The sequence below is a fragment of the Glycine max genome, chromosome 3 (genome assembly GCF_000004515.6).
Source record: "Glycine max cultivar Williams 82 chromosome 3, Glycine_max_v4.0, whole genome shotgun sequence".
NCBI classification, from domain to species: Eukaryota; Viridiplantae; Streptophyta; class Magnoliopsida; order Fabales; family Fabaceae; genus Glycine; species Glycine max.
In genome coordinates, this window is record NC_016090.4 from 45435208 (window position 1) to 45452193 (window position 16986).

Consider the following 16986-nt stretch of genomic DNA (forward strand, 5'->3'; position numbering starts at 1 on the left):
ATTGTCGTGATTTCAGTATTAATGATTGTCACTAATACATTTTTTTGTTATGACTAAACATGTTTATTTAAAATTCAAATGAAACAAATTAAATTTTAAACAAAGTTAAAATTATGGTTTTTATTCGGAAAGGCCTAATCACTCTTCTCAAATGTTAGATGATATCTTTTTTTATCAGTTTTAAATTAATCTTATTTTTTATTTAAAACACGAAAGTTATACGATAAATAGAAAAAAATCTTCTTAATCTAAAACTATAAAAAAAATGCTAAAATAATACTGTAACACATAATTTAGAAAATATGATCAAAACAATAAATTAGCATAGTAATCTCATAAATAATAAATATAATTAGGTTAATTATTTTATAAAAAAACTATAAATGTGTGGAAAAGAGTTTCATTCTAATGATCAAAAGATAAGTAAAGTTTGATAAAGATTTATTTTCATTAAAGATCGAACTTGAATAATATTTAAATGATTAAACCTTAACTTTAACATATTAATCATTTATGTCAAATTATTTAAATTCCCTATAATTCATCACTTCACCGGTTATATAAACACACTCAAATTAGTATGATCAAGACCAAACACTACAACAGTTCATTTAACTTTTTTTTTCGAGAGGAAGTTCATTTAACTTTAAAAACTGGCTTTTCAAATAATCAATGTAAACATCGCTTATATCGGTTCGAAAGAGAATGAAACGGGTATAATATGTTCTGATCGGTTTGCTGATTATTTTTTTAATTTAAAATTCAATATGATGATTATTGATAACTATTGTAATTATATTTATTCAGTTTTTAATTATACTGACTGTAAAATATTGGTGATATTGGACTTAAATACTATGATATATTTGATTTATTTAATTTTAAACATTATATATTATTTATAAATTAAACTTTTAATATTATAGAATTAGAAATAGAATATTGTTTTTGGTTTAATATTTTTAATAATTTATATTAAATTAAAAGTTGCAGTATATTATTTAATCATATCTATTAATAATGGCCAAGCTAATTTTAATAAGACCGTAAATTCCAATGGAAGAAAGTCAGCATGAATGAGGTCGCTGGGTAAAAAGTAAAAGCGGTCGCTAAATGTAGTTCTATAAGCATAAACCAAATAGCAAAGCTGAAATAGAATATCCCTATACAGTTTCTTTCTTTCTTTCTTGGGTCAAATTAATTGATTTTCTTTTGAAATCAAGCGCATCATTCATGATTGAAAAGAAATAAAGCTAATGGGCAAAGCAAAAAAGTTCATAAGCCATCTCAAATTCTCATTGGCCAACTCCCAGTCGGAACTGACACGCCAAATAATAGTATATGTGAACAAAACTCTTAAAAATATTAATAAATAATTGATTGCATTGTCATTTGCCAACGTGTATTCATCCCCTTCACTTCCCATGCACATGAAAATTCAACAATGTTTCCCCCTTTGAATCATAATTTTAGAACAAATGTATAACGCAGCGGAATTGAGCAATTTCAACGAGGCAACAGTGTGTACCAGCGTAACAACTCATTTAGTTGATTTTGTTTGGAATTTGCTCGTTGTTTCGGAAGGATCATAAAAGGGTAATTGACTAACATAAAATGGACAGACACTATTTGGGTTGGAATCACCACGGGCATTAAGTTTAAGGGCGAATTTGACCCAGTTGGCACAGCACACTCAATTATTGTAGTTCTATTTTGAAAAAAAAGCATACATGCAACCGTGACACGTTTTCTCCTTCCTAGTAATTCCAATACAATTTGTTTTCCAAAAAAGACTTGGACAAAATTGCACATAGATTTGACCGATTGTTAAACTAAGTACTACTATTACACAAGCCACGTTCACGAACCATGATTGATCACCGCCCCCTCACCAAAAAATAAAAATCTGTTTATTCTAAGTATATGACACTATTGATACTTTTGTACGGAAAGGATTTTGTATCTTTGTGGGGAAATTGAAATTCCAAGAAGAAAAAAAGGTGGGGTGTAGAAATCAGATAGCCTCTAGGACAGTATGTACATAATGCACAAAAGAATGCAACCAGTGTGTCATAAAACTAAACATCCACAGCATCAACAGGAAGGGAAACTGTCCTGTGTAGAGTGTCTCTAAGCGAGCCTGTGTAAAAACTCTTCTCAGTAACCATACCTTCTTTGTGAGAACACATCACCTCACAATTTTGGGCCCTTTGGGTGTCCAAATTGGGGTGGTTCTTTTGGACTTGAGAACGGCAACTGGATTCATAATTCCAGATATTACCTAAGGGTTTCAAGTGAATCCCATTGTGCACACCGTTTGCTGTCTGTGGCAGTGGTGGCATAATGCATTGTTCAGTTTTGTGCTCTCTATTACTAGTATGTGAAGATTCAGTTGCTATACCAAACCGTTTATCTCCAAGTTCCCTTGACTCCCTATTGTGTTTTGCTTTGATCCATCTCATTTCTTGTCGAACCTCTTTCTCATATTCAATCTCAGGGCCACAACACAAAAAACGGATAGCAGAGAAATAATTTCCTGATAAACTTCGTGGGGGATTTCCTGGATCATGTGCGAACTTGTTTTCCCAAATGCCTTTTTTTCCTTTGTCTTCTGCTAATACTGGTTTATCAAATTGCTCACCAGAATGACTTTCATCAGACTCTACTGGACTCAGTTCACAACTTTCATGATGATTCCATGATTCCTGACGCTGCAAGCAGTCTGATTGGCTTGATTTGATAGGTGCATCCCCTCTAACATGATTGTCACACTCGGATGGGAAGGTAATCTCCTCAAAACGCCCATGCATTGAAGTACATCCATGCCTACAGCATTGAGGAAGTTGCGAGTTCTTTCCACATTGATTATGTGAAAGAAATTCCATAACATTGCCACCCGAAGTATGAATAGACACACAATTGTGACAAAAAAAATTATTTAAATGATGGTTGGTTTCTTCAATTCCTGGTCCCGGCTTCCATTCAGGTACCAAGGAAGCAATTTCCCCATCTATCATATCTGCAATACTGGTAACATCCTGATCAGTAATGTCGAGTTCTGCAACCATTTCAGTTGCTACACTTAATGCTGTGTCCGTCCCTATGTCAAATGGAAAATAAATATTCCGAATATGGCCTGCCACATAAATAAGTCAAATTATCAATCTTAAATTCCATCCTGCAATATACAAGTCATGGCTATAGAGTACCAAAACAACAAAAGTAATTTTCCAACCTTCTTTGTCTGCAATTCTTAGTCTCAAAAAGATGCCACCGTCATCTTTCCTCTTGCCTCTGATGCTTATGTCAACATCTTCAGAGGCTTCCTCATCATGGCACTCGAAAAGTTCAATTCCACTAGGTTCAATATCAGCTGGATGAGAATACCAGTCTCCATATTCGAAGCCATTTGAGTATTCAGTACTCATGTTACTAAAACTCTGGTGGAGATCAAAGAATGGCTGATGGGTAAGAGGACCCAAGTCATCAAATGCTCCACTGTCCACGGGTCCCAAATCATACTCATAATCATCAATCTGAAGAAAAGGATCATCTAGAAGCTCCCTAGCAGAGAGCCTTAGAGACACCGTTGCCAGGCATTTCTCAACAAATTGTCGTACTTCTGGATCCTTCACTTTATACAAGGCATCCGGTTTCTTCCCCTGGAAATGTAAAATGCGATTGATATCTTGCCACTCCTGAAAAAAAACACTTCTTCAATAGAAAAGGGAAAGAAAGCAATCTTACTGAAATAACTTTCTTGTAGATTTGTGCTGGATGGCTACATTCGCTATAAGGATATTCAAACGTGACCATCTCTAATACACACATCCCAAAGGAATATATGTCAACTAATTCATTATATGACTCTTCATAAACTTCTGGTGCCATGAACTCAGGCGTCCCTGTAGAAATACAAATGTAACAAATAAAACTCGAATCAGAATTACCAATCCTTGTTCAAATCAATCCTCTAATTATGTTAACAACGCCAACCATGCAGTACACATCACACAGTTTCATATGTTACTGCCAAATCATTTTCAAAAGGCAACGAACTGAACTAATTCCTATCTGGTGTTAGAATTGGCTAGGTTTTTTCTTGATACCTTACACAATATGAAAGAGACATACCTACACAATGAGCAGCATGGGACTTGCGGAGAATTGCTGCCAACCCAAGATCCCCAATCTTAACTTCCCCTTGGTTTCCATTGATAAAAATATTATCACATTTAAGATCTCTATGGATCACAGGTGGGTCATGGCTATGAAGATAGAGAAGCCCTCTCAGGATCTGTCTACACCAATGCTTCACTGCCCTAATGTTAACTCTCTTGTGCTTTTGCCTATACCTATTGTGATAATTAAAACAAATAAATAAAAGAAGAAAAAAATAAAACAACTTCTCAAAAGCTCAAAATGGATAATGATCATATATAATAAGGATGAAAATGGAGGGAACTCACTGTCTAAGGGTGCCAGAAGTGAACATTTCAGTCACAAAGTTGATATTTCTATTTGCTGTATCAACCCAAGATGTGTAAAATTTCATTATGTTTCTGTGCTTCAACGTCTTGAGGAGGTGAATTTCACAGTAAAGCCTCTCGAGATCTTCAGGGCTCTGCAGAAAATCATACAATTTGACCTGATTCCAAGCAACTTCAATCCCTTGGTACTCATCAAATGCTCTATATCTGAATCAATCCAAAATAAATAAATAAATAAAATATCAAATGCCCATTTCTACAAACACAGAAAAAATTAAAAATTAAAAATAAAGAGGACCCTCGGCTTTGTATAAGCAGTGGTGGGGCCAGTAACGTAATCAACCAGAACAAACCAAACATCATCAACAACAACAACAACAACAGCAAAAAAACGGAAAATTGAGAAAGATAAGGAATGGGGAGTTTATCTGAAATATTCATACACTGTCTTGGAAGCTCCTTTGCCGAGGATTTCATTGTACTGCAACAACAAGAAAAATGACAAAACTGAGACCGGATACAAGCACGGATAAGAAGAAAGAAAGAGGGTATAATAGTATAGTTACCCTGCCGTATCTGCCAGTTGGATCAACTTCAACAAACTCAGATGCAGAGGAATCTGTTGTTTCAAGCTCATTCATCCTCTTTTTCCTTTCTCTTTTTCTCTCTTATGATTAGATTTCTCCTCTTGTCCCGTTCTTCCTCATACAAATACACATCAGAAACCCAAAAAAAAATTTCAACGATTTTATCTCTCTCTTTCTCTCTATATAATACGTTGGCTCTGTTTCAAAGAAGTGAAAATATAAGAAAAGAAAATTGAAAAGAAAAACAATAAGCACAACAATATATTTTTCTTTGTTTGACGGGAGAGAAAATATAAGGAAATGAAATAAAAAATCGAGCTCTAAAAACAAAAATTTAAAATTTTCTTTTTTTACTTTTCATTTAATTTAAATTTCAATTTTTTTTTCTCTTTACCAAAGAAGTAATATATTTATTCCTTAACAGGGATTTAATAACAATTGACAAAAGGGAGAACAGAAGAAAGAGAGAGACAGGAGAGCAACTTTACAGTACCATAATTTTGACGGTTTGGATTACGGAGCCACCCACCACGACGGGACGTTATTTATAAATAACCATATTTTTGTTTTTATTTTGTAGTGTTTTTTAAAGAGTAAATTACAATGAGCAATTATGTGATTTACGGGTACACTTATTTTTTTTTACTTTATAAGAATATATTAATGGTTGGTTTTTTATTTCACTGGTTGTTTTTTATATGTTTTTTTAAATTATTTGATATTTTAGATATGAGAAACATAAGTTTAAGATAATCGCATGAGAAATATATGATTTTTTAATAATTTTTTTATCTAACATATTTTTATTTATTTCTTTTAACTCATAATTATTTTATGTTAAAATGATTGTCGGAGGAATATATATGTGTAAAATAATTTATCTTATATTTTAACCAACTGAATCAAGATTTAAAATTTATATTAAAGAAAATAAAAAAATTACATATAATTAAATACTAAGATAATAATCTATTAAAAAATTTAATGTCACTGTTTAAATATCATTTTTTGTCTTTATTTTTCCTTTCATAAGTGAATGTCTTTTTTTCTTTCATTAAATTTATTAAAGCAAATTTAACGGAATTAATAAATGATATTAAAAATAATATAAAAAAGAAAAATATGACAAATATAATAAAAGTAAATCACAGTCATTGTAATTAACTATTTTATAAAAGGCATTGCATAATTAAGATTGTCCTGTATTTTGTATGCTGATTAATCACCTTAATCCATGATAATATATTGATTTGCCACATCATGTTTCACAAGTATTTTTGAAACAAATGTTAACCATTACATTTAAGATGTTGTTAAAAAAATAAAAAATTTTCTTATTGAAACGTATAAAATTATATTATTCATTTTTTATATTTTTTAATTTTTATAATAAATATTTTTTCATTGATTAACAAGACTTTTTCTTAATGGCTTATCATCTAATTTAATATTATTAGCTATTTTTAACAGATAAAAATTTAAAAATGTAGTTTTTTAAAAAATAATTACGTGTATCATGTTAAATCCTCTAATGACATGATAAAATATCCGCTTTTAATGTTATTATTTGATAACATGAACTAAAATAAAATATAAAAAAACTTTAAATAACTACAATAAAACGAAAACTTTTAAAAAGTTAGAATAAAAAATCCTTATTCAATAGAAATAAAAGATTATATAAGCTAAGATTTAATTATGTATAGCAAAATATCATATATTATCAGTTGAGAAATGAGAATTTTCTTTTAAAACAGTTTTAAATTTAATGACTTTTATATGCGTGTGTGGTAAAAATGGATTATGCTCATTTTGTAGAATCCTTTCTGGTGCATGGGATGAATAAAGAGATAAATTTGATAAATAATATATTAAAAAAATAATATATATATATATATATATATAGAACATTTTACCTATTTAATAAGTTTCATTTTCCAGTGTTTCTTGTTCACATTATTGGTGTTAGTTGATTATAGAATTATTAAAAATGGTTAAATATCTTTAATTATTTGTAAATGATTCAGTGATTGTAACAACGTATCACTGTTTAGTAGTTTTCTTAATTTGAAATGTTAAGAAAATTAAATCTTAAAAAATAACATTTTGATCAGTATGTTTTTTAAACATCTGATAAACTGAAATAAAACTATTTACTAAATTAATCAATAACTAAAAAGGAAAGCAGAGTAACTATAGAAAAAGTTTTGTATTAGTGGTTTGACATTGTTTTATCTTATATTTATATAATTTTTAAAGAAAATTAAGCTATTAATACAGAAATGCAGATTTATATTAATAATATAGTATACTATCATATATTGATATAATTTATATATTGTAAATTATTCATTATATTATAAACCAAAAATATAATGTATATACTAAAATATATTCATTTGTTATAATTTTTAATTATAATATAATTTTTATGTTAAAAATTATTTGTTATACACTTTAATTATAAAAAAATAATCATGTTTTATGCATATAATCAAATATTAGTTGTAGTTAATGCAGTTTATTTTTTTAGGCATAATAATCATGTTAAGGCAGTTTCATTTTTTTAGGCATAATAATCATGTTAATGCAGTTTCTTATGTTCTAAAACAAACCAAACCAAACCCATATGTGGACAACTACAAATGGTTGATACAAGTGACACCCGCTTATGTGTCAAGTGGTCTAAATTGAAATTTTAATTGATTTTTAGATTTGAAATAAATTAAGTTAGGAGGTAAATATTCATCATTTTATATGTATCGAGGGTTCTTAACAAAAAATAATCATTATTTTTTATAAAAATTATTATTTCATGTCAATATCATGATAAAAAATAAAACATATGCAGAAAAAATAGTTTATGTTATATAATTTCTACACCGAATGTACAACCGACAACTAATTTTGTTAAAAAGAATTTATTAATTTTTATTTAGATTTTTGTGACATTATGTTTGGTTCATGCATGTATGAATGGATTCAGGGTAGAAGACTAGAAATCATATAACCCTAACAACAGTCAGCAAAAAAAATATAACCTTATAACTTCGAATCAAGATAAAAGAAAGAGATATATTATGTAGAAGATCTTCTTTAATATTTTATTCACCTTTATTAAAAGTTTTTTAGAAATACTTGTAAATCCTCCTTTCACACGTTCACGTACTCTTTCATTTAGAGTGTTCAGCAGGAGTATTTCAATAATAATAGTTAACGATGATACAAGACGATAAGTCAAAACCATTCACAACTCACGAAACACGAGAAAAACATTATCAAAGTTTGCGGAGCAAAAATATGTTTTTGACGAGCATGCATGCATGATGACGAATGTTGAAGAAGATGAAGTTTATAAATTTTAATTGAAGAAAAAGTTATTAGTAAGCAATTTCAGATATATAGGATATTATTTTCTTCGTTGATTGCTATGATGGTGTATTGTTAACTATGGAAACAAATAATACTCGTATGGAGCAGTTAAAAGATACATAGAGTTTTTCATTTGTGTTATATTAATTTTCATTTTAAAAAAGGTAAAAACTTTATTTTTTTATACACTTCTGACAAAAAAAACAATGTTAGAGACCAATAAAAGTTGAAAGAATAAATTAATATAACTTTCGAGGGTGAGTTATTTTAAAAGATTTTTTTTAAGTCTTCAACTATTCATGTTTTAATAAATGTGAAAAGTTAACTTGTGTATAAAAAGATAAATATATAAATTAGGTTTTAAATAACTTTTGAATATGTTTTTTGTATGAGATGGTTGACTACAAGTATTTATTTTATTGATATTATGATATATAGTTTTTATGTAATTAATATGATTGATAATTGAAGGTGAATAAGTTATTTGTCTTTTTAAATATGTTAGGAAATTTTTATTTGTTATCTATTAGGTATAATTTTTTTATAAGATGAGTTTCAATGTTAGGTGGATAAAATTTATAATTTTTTAGCAATAATTTTATTTTATTTTCAAAAAATTCAGTGTCCTATAAAATATTAAAAAGTTATTATATTTTTTTAAATCTTATGAATTAATAACTATTAAATTATATTTAAAAATAATTTTAAATATTTTACACCATCATGACTATTAAATTATTTTATAAATTTATTAAAATTTGAACTATAAAATCTTAATCATAAAAGTCTTTTAAAATTCATAAGATTTTTTACGTTAAAATAATCTTTTAAAATTCTAATTTAATATCCTCCTTAATTTCTCTTGAAGTCAAATATTTAAAAATAATTAAATATATAATTAAATTATTATGCTTAAATTACACATTATTCCTATTAAAATTATTATTATACATAAATCCAAGAAACTAATTTATGAATGCGAGATAAATTGTATAGTAAACAGCTGAATTTCATTGGTGCTGGTATGAATGTTTACTGCTACTCTAGTAGTTGTACAAAAAAAAAGTCATTATATTCATGCCTACTTTTTTTTTATTTTCTTATTATATTATTAATCACATTTTCTACTTCTTTTTTTGTCTCTTACCTGCGCAAGAATGAGATGGATATTGAAATATTCAACAAAAAACTCACAAAGTACCTGTCTTCTCGTATAGTACAGTTTTTTTTTTTTCACACAAAAGTCAAAAGAAAATTTGACCCAATCGATCGGCCAAAAATAACAATGTGCCTGGTATTGCATGTGACATTTCTTTATGAGTATTGAAAGTCACAAGCAAAGGTAATAATGTCTATGCTTGGACGTTAGGATGCCATTTAATTTAAAGTTGTTAGCTTTTAAGAAAATGAAAAATTAATTAGTATACTTATTAGAAAACCTCCATATATATATATATATATAATTTAATATTTATACATTAATAGTGTAAAATAGATTTTTATTGTCATTTAATTATAATTTATTTTTAAATTACTTTAAAATAATTATTCTAAAAATAAAAAAAAATTATTATATATGATGAGTTGTAATAGAATGATTATGTAAAAAAATTATTATTAATTAATGTGTAGCTTTCTTTTTCCTTTCTATATAAATGTCTAAGATTAATTTATCACTTATTAGGTTAAAGGATATTATAGAAGCAAGAAAATATGTATATAAAAGTTATATAATTTTAACCTTTTCACTACATGTATTTGGGATTTGTATCGAAGGGCAAAGAGTAGAAGAGGGATATTTTTAATTTCTTTTTATCTGTATCACTGTACTTTGTGGTTTTTTTTAATAAGAATAGATAAAAAAAATTATCCAAAAGATATAATATGGAAATAATTTATATGATAATTTTTTTTTCACGTAAAATGTGTTGTAACAAAAGATACCACTCATTTTTCATTATTTTTCATTGACGCTTATATTATAATCAATATAGAAGATGTTTTTAACATGGATTACACATGTAATTAATGTAAAAAAAACTTTAAATCAATATATTAAGCTTGAAAATGATATAGATGTGACGGATTCTATTATGAACAGTACTAACGTTTTCATATAATTTATGGTGCACCATCTCTAACAGCTTTTAAATTAGTCTATAATGTACACTCTTACCATATAGATACAATACATCTAATCCGAATTCCCTTTGGCGTTGCCACCAACATCCAATAAGAAGTCCTGAACTGATGAGGTTAGTTAACGAGAAACCAAATGCTAGCAACCAATAGCAACATCAACCAAGTAGTTTGCACGGCTCATATTATTGTCACGAACCAAAACTAATGTGAGTATGTGACAATCTGTCAATTTCGTATAAATCAAACGCTTTTTTTTTAAGGAGTATAAACCAAACGCTATCAACACATAAGAAAAATATTATTTTTTTTAGTGTGTCTATGATAATGGCTCTATATCTGTACGTACGAATTATCTCAAACGTAAATTGGACATGTGTTCTGTTTGGAGGTTAGGGTGCATTCATTGCCAGCTAAAGCACATGCACACACAAGTGGGATCGTATGCACCTTTCATCAGAACTTTCTCTATATCTACTCTGTCAAAATATATATATATATATATATATATATATATATATATATATATATATATATATATATATATATATATATATAATTAAACAACCAATCAACAATAATAATAATTCTAATCAAAATATTAATAATAATAATAATTATAATAGATACAAGTTATTTTTCTTTTTTAAAACTTTTATTTAAATTTTATGGATCAATTTAATTTTGGTTTTCTTTTTTTTTTTTAAATACGTAATTTTGACTCATCTATTTTATAATAAAGATATTTAATCTTCACCGTTTAAAATCTCCAATTTAGTTCAAATAGAGACATAAGACACTTTTTTTTTCTTGAAAAAAATTATATATATATATATATATATATATATATATATTTATATATATAGATATATATATATATATAGATATATATATATATATCATGTAGGAAAGCCAAAAAGAGGTCAAACGAAACAGAGATCAGTTGTTTAGGTACAAATAAAGAGGATTAATAGACCAAGAAGAGTAAAGGAGAAGAAAGTTGTTTTTCTTCTTATATAGGAACCATTGCCGGGAGATTTTTATTTTTATTTTTTATCAAACTCAAAATTCCCCCAGCATCAAAAGATCCCCCAGAGACATAAGACATTTAGCATTTCAATTTTACAATTTTGGTAATTTTAATCATTTCAAAATATTAATGGATAAAAAATTAATTTGATGTGATTTAAATTTACTAAAATGATACATAAAATTATTTATTTAATATATGTCATATAGTCAATAACGTTAATATTTTAATGCTAACACAACACTACATGAATTTTTTCATATTTTTATTAATCAAGATGTTAAAAATACCTGTTTACTATCTTATAAAAAAAAACCCTGTACGTGTTACTATTAACTTGATAAAGATGCCGTAAAAAAAAAAACCTTCATAATTTTATGTGATTCATGTAACAGATTTCATGTCAGAGGATGAGACCTATTATATTATATTATTATTATTAACACCACAACGATTTTCTTACACTTCCCTTTCTTCTTTTCTTATCATCGTATATAAATTTGTTGTAAAGAAATCATTTCTCTTTTAACTTTCGTGATTTAAGCAAACACGTACAGGAATTCGTGGAAGTCCAGCAACTGCATCCTATTTCGAAAAAAGTACAAGATAATAAAAAGCTTATGAATTATATATATATATATTATATATATATATATATATATATATATATATATATATATATATATATACACACACACACACGAAAAGGGTACGCAATAGATATGCCTTTACAAATCAGCCAAAGTGCCGAAACACGCCCCCCACTCAAAGATTACATGGCCTAAAAGATCAGAGATGAGAATCACGATGCATGCTGCCACATGCATGTGCATGTTTATAAAAAAAAAAAGTAAATTACACTTGTATTTTTTAAGGTCAGTGCTTATTATATTTATATATATATTTAAAAAAAAATCATTTTTTTATTTTTCTTGAAATGGCGTTAATTTTTTTATAGAATGCTGTAAGAACTCATATCACTTTTGCGTAAATCTGTTTCCCTATCTAAGTTCAGGCTAGATTTTACCTACGGAAATATGGTTAGCTTGCTTCTCACCTCCTCGTCAATCCTATGACCTTTGTTAACCACAACAATTTCATCATCCCTGACTCCTCCGACGTCCTTTATAGTCTCTTCTAATGTCGTGGTGACCTCACTAACAACCAATGTTCTCGTTGCATGTCACGTGCGATCACTCGGCTTGGACAACCTTTGCTTCAGCTCCTATAGACTGTGTTGCAGCTCAATAGTTGTTTGGTCAAGTACAACAATACCACCTTGGGGTCGAGAATGTAATGACGTTGCCACTAAATTCTCACTTCTTTATCTTTTTTTCTTGTTATCCTTGATAGCATTAGTGAGTCCTAGAGTCAAAATGCAATGAATTATAAAAAATCAAGAAAATTTTGTGTAAGATAAAAAAAAAATTGAATATAATAATTATTAATATATGATGATGCGATGATGCCAGTGTAACATGCTCTTGTCTAAAAGCTTGTGGTACACTTGCATGAGTTGCATCAACTCACTCAGTCACAAATTCTCAAAGGCATGCGTGCATTAAAACGTTGCCTGCTGCATTCCCAGCTGTGTATTGTGTACGTACGTTTTTGTTTTCTCCACTCCAGAAGCACAGTAATTTTTAATTCCCTGTTTGGCTGTGACAAAAACAAATTGGGGTCCCCAAAAAGATGGGGTGGGCATCATCTAGTGTTAACGACAGCGACAGATGGAAATAAATAAACTCAACCAGCTAAGTTTGCCTTTTAATGTTTTGGGCACATTATTTTTATTCGGTGCTTAAGATTGTGGAACGCCCAATACGTATCGTATTTCACGAATTTTTGTCAAAAGGTTTTGGGTGGGCTATACTGGCTACCTTTTTAATGACTAAAGATAAGGATGCTAGTTTTTTTTTTTCTCTCCACTCATGGATATACTATATCTTTTGGATATAGTGCCTTTATCATTCCACGTAAAAACTTACCCTTTTTCGTATTCAACGCAAGTACCTTCTTTTAATCAGTGATGTATCATAGCTGCCAAGAAAGTCGTACGTCTTCAATTGAAAGATTTCCACCAATCTCTTAATTTGGTGTACTCACAGAAAGCTTACGTGGAGTTTTAAAAGAATATTATTTTATTCCTAACAAAGAAAGTGCACCAATTTCTTGTAAGTCCCCGAAATTAGTTTTGTTTTTAATATTAGTATTGAGAAGTTGTGAAAACCATCAAAAGGTTTTTTTATTCTTCAAAAGTTCCATGTGATGGAATTATATATTCTTCGAAAGTTTCCACAAGGAAAAGAAAAAAAGACTGCGATCTCTGCTCATAGAGGTTCCAAATAAGACCATCACCAATTAAAAGTTCAATATGATAAAATAGTAATAGTGGTTCCAAATACTAAGATCTTTGAAAATGAATGCATTCGTTAGCTATAGATATAGAAAGAAGATAGATAGTAATATATGGCATGAATCCACACCAAAACAAATAAATAAATCAATAGAGACACTAAGCAAGGAACTTATCTTTCTCCAACATGTAATTCCTACTTTAGCTTTCATGTTCATTCATTTTTTTTTTCTTCTTCTGAGAATCATTTTGTTAATTTCGAACATTGAAAACTTCTAAATAAAGGACAATTTACGGTAGTCAAAAACTAAATGCTATAAATGGATCGCGTTGATGGAAATCCATCCATCCATTGTTTTTTTAGAAACGATGCAGCAGCTAGCCAGCCAAAGCAAGATTTTGTTCGTGGGGGGATCAAGTATGCTTTGATTTGATTAGCATCTACGTTAAGTGCGATATACTTTCTGGGTTTTTTATTTTTTTTTAATTAGCACCTTCATTACGTACGCAACTTTCTGGGTTTTATTACTTTCTTTTGTTTATCTAAATGGAATAAGAATTGTATCCTAGGAGTACTTCTCCTGCCGCCGCCGCCGTAAAAGTAAACAACGATTGACAAGCCATATATTCTATCATTTTCGTGTTATTGTTGCTTGAGTTCATGCCCATTTGAAATGATTAAAAAGTTAAGATAAACATCGATTAAGATTAGTATTAAGATATTGTTTATTTGACTAATGGATGGAGTACTCTGTTATATTCACAGAAAGTGGTGTTATTTTCCACAGTCGGACTCAAACTTCATCACATCACACGAATATACAAACTACAAAGGCTCATACCTATATATAAATTATAAAGTTAGGAATTAGCAACGGGGGATTTGCCTACTACGTAGTACGTACCGGGTTGTTCTGAAATCGAACTTGACTTTGAAAGTGCAGAATTAGACTAATCGTATGAGCCAATATCCCTTATGGAAAATAATTAATAACAATAACTGCTCAACGAGGATTTTTTATTTATAGAGTATTCCCTAAAAAAAAAGTAGAATGTTGGAATATTTTTCATTATATTTCATTTATTTCACCTTATTTTAGACAATTTAAATGATGACAACTAATATTCATTTAGTTTCACTTCATTTTACATTGATTTCGTGAAATTTTATCTTTCAAAAATTTCATTCTCTCAAACTTTTTAGGAAGACCTTTATTTTCTTATTTTTTTAATTTTAATGTCCTTTATATAATAATTAATATAATCCGGAGCCTCTTGAGGAGTCTATCACATATTGGAGCAACAAAATTGAGAAATGCAAACCCGTGTGCATATCAATCAATCAACATACGGGCTCATGGCCAAGAATAACATATTGGGCTTCTTGTTTACATGCCTGTTTTTCGAGACCAAACAACGTGGATTGTGTGCCTGAGCTCGATATAGTCATTGCATTTATTTATTTATTTATTTTGCTGAATTGGGGTTATACTATAGCCATTACATATTCGTTGTATTTTATTTTATTTTATTTTATTTTTTATGTTTTCTATTGTTTTTTTTTATACAGAATTTATGTTTTTTTATTGTTATCAGGTAGAATTTGTTAGGGGAAGTTTTAATGTTATAATTAACTGATAATCCTTTCACACGTATATTTTTTTAATAATAAAACTGGTTTTCAAACACTCTTGTAGACATTCGATTAATTTAGATCTAATTGAGTAAGACTGTTATTAGCGAATTAATGAGAGCAGGGGACTATAAAAGGAAATGGATTTTTTTTGCTTGCGCTTGTAATTTAAAAGGTCTGTAGTGTGTTGAGAGGGCAGCTTAAGCTTTCCTTGAGTTAACTTGAGAATATACGATTACATATCGTCCAAAGTACGGTTATAATTCCAAAGATGAAACTTTAAAATATTTAAGCTTTTGCTATCCGAATTAGTGATGGTAGTCTAAATATTCCGTGGAAGGGAAAAAATATACATGTTATTGCTGCATGCCATTGGTGATGTTAAATTTCCAGTTATGATCGGTAATCATATTTTTGGGTGGAGGGATCTAAAATTGAGCGAGGATTGACACATTCAATTTAAGCAATATTGTTGAACTTGTTTGTAATTCACTTAGTTAATTAAGCCTAATTCCTTATGAATAGCGTTTTTAGCAGTTTCAATATCCTCGTCGTAATACTTAACCCTATGCACATCCCCTGGCGGAGTGAACAAGTAATCCCCAACCGTAAGATCGTACCTCTGTTCCTTGGTCAGATTCCAAACACTCTTCTTCCCTTCGATCACAACCAAGTCGTGTCCAAACGTATGGTGATGCGAGGAGGATATGCTGAAAGAAGATAACTAATTTTTACTCACATACTTTTTTATGTACTCACTCCATAGTCAATAAAAGAGTTCATATACACAGAGAAGGAGAGAGACAAATCAGAGCAAGAGATATAGATCCTGGTAACAACATTAAGTATTAAATATTTGATATATTTACAATATATATCAAATTTCTGTATCAACTAAATTATCTTTTAATGTAATATATTATTCTATAATACGCACTGCCCATATTAATTACTTAATTTTCTTTAGACAACCAATAAAACTAATTCAATGCCTTACTATATAATATTTTCTTACCATTAAAAATGTAACATTTTTTTGCTAATATCTTCATTGATATAAAAATTGATAGATGAGACTGATTTAGAGGACCAGTAACCTCTGGAGAAGAAGATATAGAAGAAGAAGATAACTTGGAGTAATTTTTATTGTCCAGCCTTATTACATGGATTGATTATTTATAATGTATAAAAAATAACTAACTTTATCTTTTTGTTCTAGCATAATCCTAAGGGAATTACACCATCAAGGGGAAAAGGTAGAAAGGTAGACAGGCTAAGGCACTGGAAGAGATTCTGATGCTGGAAAGAAAGATTCGGATGCATTCAGCCAAATCTCAGATAAAATCCTTCAGTAAGCTGGTGTAGTACTGTTCTTCTTG

At 28.9% G+C, this 16986-nt stretch overlaps 1 protein-coding gene across 1 annotated transcript; it reads right to left on the minus strand.

Moving 5' to 3' along the window:
* Positions 1-1985: 1985 nt before the first annotated feature.
* On the minus strand, positions 1986-5350 carry LOC100790554 (probable serine/threonine-protein kinase WNK9). The gene is made up of 7 exons (XM_006577214.3): positions 5057-5350; positions 4934-4971; positions 4470-4697; positions 4135-4355; positions 3748-3905; positions 3236-3662; positions 1986-3136 (listed from the first exon to the last, which is right to left on the minus strand). Exons 1-7 carry the CDS (start codon positions 5129-5131, stop codon positions 2079-2081), a joined length of 2205 nt encoding a protein of 734 aa, XP_006577277.1. The 5' UTR covers positions 5132-5350; the 3' UTR covers positions 1986-2078.
* Between the last annotated feature and the right edge of the window lie 11636 nt (positions 5351-16986).

Bases quoted from the DNA above. Each gene is read 5' to 3' on its own strand.
- LOC100790554 (XM_006577214.3), bottom strand. From the start codon at position 5,131: ATGAATGAGCTTGAAACAACAGATTCCTCTGCATCTGAGTTTGTTGAA. The intron at 4,972-5,056 runs GTAACTATACTA...TTGTTGTTGCAG, and splicing joins CAACTGGCAGATACGGCAGG to TACAATGAAATCCTCGGCAA. The intron at 4,698-4,933 runs GTATGAATATTT...GGATTGATTCAG, and splicing joins AAAGGAGCTTCCAAGACAGT to ATATAGAGCATTTGATGAGT.